The 7,091-nt window shown below is 42.7% G+C and overlaps 1 protein-coding gene across 1 annotated transcript in view; it reads left to right on the forward strand.

Annotated features, from left to right (window-relative positions):
- Positions 1 to 7,091, forward strand: part of DENND5B (DENN/MADD domain containing 5B) — a 119,077-nt gene that overhangs the window by 71,262 nt on the left and 40,724 nt on the right. The window contains exons 10-12 of the mRNA XM_011934143.1: positions 3,729 to 3,860; positions 5,459 to 5,611; positions 6,812 to 6,890. Coding sequence (XP_011789533.1) covers positions 3,729 to 3,860; positions 5,459 to 5,611; positions 6,812 to 6,890 — 364 coding nt within the window. The remainder of the gene's footprint in view (positions 1 to 3,728; positions 3,861 to 5,458; positions 5,612 to 6,811; positions 6,891 to 7,091) is intronic.

The following is a 7,091-nucleotide window of genomic DNA, read 5'->3' on the forward strand; positions in this document are numbered from 1 at the left end:
AAAAAAAAAAAAAAAAAGTATTCAGGGGACAGGCGCAGTGACTTACACTTTTAATCCCAGCACTTTGGGAGGATGAAGTGGGCGGATCACTTGAGGACAGGAGTTCGAGACCAGCTTGGCCAACATGGTGAAACCCTGGCTCTACTAAAAATACAAAAATTAGCCGGGCGTGGTGGCATGTGCCTGTAGTCCCAGCTACTCAGGAGAGAGGCAGGAAAATTGCTTGAACCTTGGAGGCGGAGGCTGCAGCGAGCTGTGATCACACCACTGCACTCCAGCCTGGGCAACAGACCAAGACTCTGTCTCAAAAAAGCAAAAACCAAACAAAAAAGTATTGAGGCTGGGTGGTGGCTCACACCTATAATCCCTACAGTTTGGGAGGCCAAGGCAGGGAGATCATTTGAGATTGAGAGTTCAAGACCAGCCTGGCCAACATGGTGAAACCCCATCTGTACTAAAAATATAAAAAATGGCCAGGTGTTGCAGTGCGTGCCTGTAATACCAGCTACTTGAGAGACTGAGGCAGGAGAATCGCTTGAACCCAGGAGGCGGAGGTTACAGTGAGCCAAGATTGTACCACTGCACTCCAGCGTGGGCGACAGAGCAAGACTCTGTCTTTAAAAAAACAAACAAACGCAAAACAGGCAGGGCATGGTGGCTCATGCCTGTAATCCCAGCACTTTGGGAAGCTGAGGTGAGTGGATCACTTGAGGTCAAGAATTCGAGACCATCCTGGCCAACATGGCGAAACCCCGTCTCTACTAAAAACACAAAAATTAGCCAGGTGTGGTGGCCAGCACCTGTAATCCCAGCTACTTGAGAGGCTGAGGCAAGAGAATTGCTTGAACCCAGGAGGCGGAGTTTGCAGTGAGCCAAGACTGAGCCATTGCACTCCAGCCTGGGCAACAGAGCGAGACTTCATCTCAAGAAAAAAATAAATAAATAAAACTAACCTTCAGACCATTTCTGTAGACCTTGTTACATTTTATTTCTCTGCTGGTAATAGTTGATAGGTTTTAAAAATCAAACTCTCCGGGCGCAGTGGCTCACCCCTGTAATCTCAGCACTTTGGGAGGCCGAGGCGGGTAGATCACGAGGTCAGGAGTTTGAGACCAGCCTGACCAACATAGTGAAACCCTGTCTCTACTAAAAAATACAAAATTATGGCCGGGCATGGTGGCTCTCGCCTGTAATCCCAGCACTTTGGGAGGCCGAGGTGGGTGGATCACAAGGTCAGGAGTTCAAGATCAGCCTGACCAACATGGTGAAACCCCGTTTCTACTGAAAATATAAAAATTAGCCAGGCATGGTGATATGCATCTATAATCCCAGCTGCTCAGGAGACTAAGGCAGGAGAATCACTTGAACCTGGGAGGTGGAGGTTGCAGTAAGCCGAGATCATGCCATTACACTCCAGCCTAGGTGACAGAGCAAGACTCCATCTCAAAAAAAAAATTAGCCGGGCATGGTGGAACGTGCCTGTAATCCCAGCTACTCAGGAGGCTGAGGCAGGAGAATTACTTGTACCTGGGAGGCAGAGGTAGCAGTTAGCTGAAATCATGCCACTGCACTTTAGCCTGGGTGACAGAGCAAGATTCTATCCCAAAAAATAAAATAAAAATAAACTGCAGTTCCCATAACATTTATTTATACTTCTTTATGCTGCAAACATTTTTTTTTGAGATGGAGTCTTACTCTTGTCACCTAAGCTGGAGTGCGATGGCACGATCTTGGCCCACTGCAACCTCTGCCTCCCGGGATCAAGCAATTCTCCTGCCTTAGCCTCCCAAGTAGCTGGGATTACAGGCGCCTGCCACATTTTTGTATTTTTAGTAGAGACGGGGTTTCACCATGTTGGCCAGGCTGGTCTTGAACTCCTGACCTTGTGATCCGCCCGTCTCGGCCTCCCAAAGTGCTGGGATTACAGGTGTGAGCCACCACGCCTGGCCTCTGCTTCAAACATTTTTAAGAGTGTCAAAGAAATAAGGGAAAATTGAGAATTAGAGACAACTATAAAAATGATTGGACTGGAAAAAATTTTGTTAATTTTGCCTTTCATCACAAGGATTGGGAGGTAGCAGGTAAACTGATTAGTTGAATACCTAATCAGTGGGATTTTTTTTATTTGTACCAGACTTAACAGATTAGTTTTCTTCCAAAGGAGAAATATATTAAATGTACAAACTCTCTTTTTTAAAGAATGCAAAGGATTTTACGCATCTTTTATAATATCAAGCTCTCCTCTGAAGATAGTAAGGATAGATTTCACATATGTGCCCGTGGGAGGATGTGCTGGCTTGCCATCTCAGTCTCCCTGCTGCCCCCCAACTACCAGCCAATAAACTGCTACTTTTACTATATATTGTAGAGCAGTTATTTTCTAAATATGGTCCTAAAACACTTGGACTTTTTGGAAAATTCTGCCCTGTGATCCTGATGTAAACACAAGGTATCCAGATGGGTTTTTTGTTTGTTTGTTTTGGTTTTTTTGGTTTTTTGTTTTGTTTTGTTTTGTTTTTTTGAGATGGAGTCTCGCTCAGTTGCCCAGGCTGGAGTGCAGTGATGCCATCTGCACTCACTGCAGTCTCCGCCTCCCGGGTTTCAGTGATTTTTCTGCCTCAGCCTCCCGAGTAGCTGGGGAGTAGCCTATAATCCTGAGTAGGTGGATTACAGGCATCCACCACCACACCTGGCTAATTTTTGTATTTTTAGTAGAGACGGGGTTTCACCATGTTGACCAGGCTGGTCTCGCAGTCCTGACCTCTGGTGATCCACCCATCTCGGCCTCCCCAAGTGCTGGAATTACAGACGGGAGCCACCGTCCAGCCCCTGGATGAACTTTTATAGACAGCATAGAAAGGAGAGAGAGAGCACATGTCTTGCACTAATCACATGTACTGATTTTCTTTTTAATAGAAATTCACTAACCAAAGCTCAAGAGCATTTGGTTAAGTTTCTGTGATACCTTAGGGTTACCAAAAACCCCAAAAGTAACACTGTAATTCACTTTCTCTTGATTATAGAACAAGGCAAGGTAGGGCTTTAGCAAAAACATCACAGAAAGAGGCCACTTCACTTGGAGCACATGGTGCTTTTCAGAGTGATCCTATAGCCTTTTGGGAAGGTAGGGGGGCATGTTTTATGCCCATTTAACAAGCTGAGGTGCACAAACATTAGTTGATATGCCTGAGTCATAAAATTAGTTACAACCAGATTCTAAAGTTTCTGATTTTACTGTTGTGATTTGATTATAGAGCAAAGGGTTAGATTGGAGAGCACTGCCCAAGAGGCTAGAGGTATGTTAAGTCTTGCTGTATGGGGAAAGGAGTGGAGGAAATCAGTGATCTGAGAACCACTGGGCTCCTGCAAAACCTTGGATTTGTAATCTAAACACCTAAATTTTTTTGTCCCAACCACAATCCTGACTCATCGCAACCTGTTGTATTCCCAGTGAAAAGACTAAACAAAATGAAATGTCATCTCACTTTGAATAAGTTTTAATGTGATGGGGTTTCTGTCACTTTACTTCTCACAGGAGTTAACAGTTGTTGTGGGGTGGCATATGAGTGTCCTCTGTCTTTTGGTGCACTAAAACATTAATTGTTTTTATGCACATACACTTACAGACTGTTTTGCATTTCATTTGTCTTTGCACTTGTTTGTATAAGGTTAAGAAGATTAGAAGAATAGCTAATGTTTATGCATTAAAAATACTCCTTAATTTTTAGAAATATATGCAAGAGGCACGAAGTTTAGGAAAAAACCTGAGGCAACCCAAACTGTCAGACCTCTCTCCTGCAGTGATTGCACAGACCAACTGTAAATTCGTGGAAGGCTTATTAAAAGAATGTAGAATGAAGGTATGTATTATTCACTGATGCCAGACAGTGTGCATTCATGTTTACACCATGTGTGAGGCTAAGATGAACTGAGTTAACCCCCATTTAAGCGTATAATTTTGCTAGAAGAAAACTCTTATTGTGGCATTGACCTCATGTACTCTTTACTGGGGTGTTGAACCTCCATGGGTTCTTCATTGCCCACAGAATCAATGACATGAGAGACTTATATCATTTTTCTCACCTTTTCAGACATTGCTGTCCTCCTCACCAACATGAATGGATGTCTTAAGCCACTCATAATTTGCATCAGGAATGTTGTCATCTTTTGTGAAAGGCAACACTTGTGTCTGTGTATGCACCTGTGTACAGCCTTATTTGTGCCTATATATGGTTTTCGTCCCTATAAGGAAAAATACCTTGGCTGTGTTGTAGGTTTGTGTATATTGCACAATATTCTCCTCTCAGAAACCTGTGTTTTTTGGAGGTAGCAGTACAAATTGACAAAACTTGAAACATCATTTTAGCTAATAATTTTATTTATTTGACAGTCATTTCTTGAGTACCTTCTCTGCATATTCAATAAATACACTATTTTTCAGCATCAGAATATAGTGATGAATTAAAGTTCTTGCCTAAAAGAGCTAGATTCTCTCTCATTTTACATTTTATAAAAGCTACTAAGACTGATGCAAATTAACTTACATGAAACTGATTTCCATTTTCTTTGCATTTTTTGGTGTATGCTTGATGAACAAAGAAAAGATAAAAAAGGAAAAGAGAAGGAAAGTCCTGGTTCATTCACAAATTAGAGTTCTCAAAAAATTTAGAGCTGCCCATTTGTATTCTGGTTTTTACCTAAGTGCAATCAAACTAAATGCAAGAATCTTTAGTATGCTAAGATGCTGGGGCAGTGATAGGGCAAGTTGTGGTGGCAGGATGGGGTTCCATATTCTGACAGTACATTTTCTTTTTTTATTGTTTTTTGTTTTTTGAGACAGAGTCTCGCTCTATCACCCAGCAGGCTGGCACAGTGGCACAATCTCAGCTCACTGCAACCTCTACCTCCTGGGTTCAAGCGATTCTTCTGCCTCAGCCTCCCAAATAACTGGGATTACAGGCATGTGGCACTACTACCCAGCTAACTTCTGTATTTTTAGTAGAGACCGGGTTTTACCATGTTGGCCAGGCTGGTCTCGAACTCCTGACCTCAGGTGATCCACTTGCCTTGGCCTCCCAAAGTGCTGGGATTACAGGTGTGAGCCACCATACCCAACCCTGACAGTACATATTCTAGGTCTGCTGTAATTCCCCAATATCACAGAAGTTAATAATTTGACAATTGTTGTACATAAGCATCTTTTCAACATGGGGATGCTTACAAATATTATCTTATTTTCTCTTTAGTTACACTCCATTTTTCTGACAAAATAGTAACATATAAATTATATTACTCCAATTAGTTGACCACCGAGATTAAGAGATTTTTTCCCAAGGTGATTACAAATCTGCAAACAGAGGTATAATGAAGGGAAACCAAGTCTCCTACTTCAGTAATTGACGTGTTGGTTTTTGGTTTCACTACTGGGGTGCCTTATAACTACACGTGATATTCTTAGACAAAGCGCATGTTGGTGGAGAAGATGGGACATGAAGCAGTGGAACTTGGCCATGGAGAAGCAAACATCACCGGCCTGGAGGAGAACACCTTGATCGCCAGCCTCTGTGACCTGCTGGAGAGGATATGGAGCCATGGCTTGCAGGTCAAGCAGGTAACAGTTTTAGGAGGTCCTGGTGACATGGCCAGTTAAGAGCCCTGTGAAGAAATGTAACAAGGAGAAAAATATGTCACTAAAAAAAAAAATAGGCTCTTTTGTCAGAAGGGGACTAGAAAAATGCCACAGACATTTTTTTTTTTTTTTTTTTTTTTTTGAGACGGAGTCTCGCTCTGCCGCCCAGGCTGGATGGAGTGCAGTGGCCAGATCTCAGCTCACTGCAAGCTCCGACTCCCGGGTTTACGCCATTCTCCTGCCTCAGCCTCCCGAGTAGCTGGGACTACAGGCGCCCGCCATGTCGCCCGGCTAGTTTTTTGTATTTTTAGTAGAGACGGGGTTTCACCATGTTAGCCAGGATGGTCTCGATCTCCTGACCTCGTGATCCGCCCGTCTCGGCCTCCCAAAGTGCTGGGATTACAGGCTTGAGCCACCGCGCCCGGCCCGCCACAGACATTTTAATTTCAGAACAAGAAAATATAACCCATGAGCAGGAGGTGGTTTGGGGATCTTTCCTGCTAAGCAGGAAAGGATGAAGTAGCACATCATTGCAGAGGCTGTATCCCTAGTAAGTTCCATTAAATGTTTGCCTTTGTCACTGTCCAGAATTAACAGTTCCTTGCCATTTTAAGTTAGAGCTAATAATTCAGGGTGAAAAATTCAAATGGTCTCTTTGCTTTCGTCTCTCTAGTCCCCCTTTCTGATTTTTTTCTGATGTGTGCGTGTTTCTTTCTTCTTCCCTTTTTCTCTTTCTCCTCTCACCTCTATTTTTTTGTCTTATTGCCACTCCATATATCCAAATATATATATATCCATACATATTTTACATATAGATGTACACAAGTACATTCTGTGCTGCTAGAGCATTTTAATCCCATGGTTACTAATGTACCCAGTGTAGACAGCCCTAATTATATACAGCTAAGTAACAACCTAGCAGACATCAGAAATCTTCTGCCTGCCATGCTGGCCCTTTGCTTAGCTGCTTCCTTTCCCCAGGCTCTTGCCAGTCTTCTCAGTGAGGCAAAGGATGACCTTTATGATACATGCAGAAGATGCCCAGAATGTCATACAGCTAGGAATGAATAAGCTTGGGTCACCAAACTTCTGAATGGCTATTGGAATATGAATGATTTGGATGAGAAACTATTTTATGATGAATAATTTCTTATGAAATTTTTACACACCTTGTACTTTCAGGGGAAGTCGGCTTTGTGGTCACATTTAATTCAGTTTCAGGACAGAGAAGAGAAACAAGAGCACCTTGCAGAATCACCAGGTATGACATCATTGGTAAAGAACTAGCAGCATTGGACTCTGAGAAGACTCAATACTATATGGCCTTGTCTTGATCTCTTTCTCTCTCAAGCTAAAATTTACTCATTTTGCCAATAATGGGATAAAGTAGAAGGAGCAATATTACTTACTAACTGTGAGACCTGGAAAAAGTTATTTGCCCTTTCTGAAGTCCTGCTTCATC

The sequence above is a fragment of the Colobus angolensis genome, unplaced genomic scaffold, assembly GCF_000951035.1.
Source record: "Colobus angolensis palliatus isolate OR3802 unplaced genomic scaffold, Cang.pa_1.0 Scaffold131, whole genome shotgun sequence".
Classification (NCBI taxonomy): Eukaryota; Metazoa; Chordata; class Mammalia; order Primates; family Cercopithecidae; genus Colobus; species Colobus angolensis.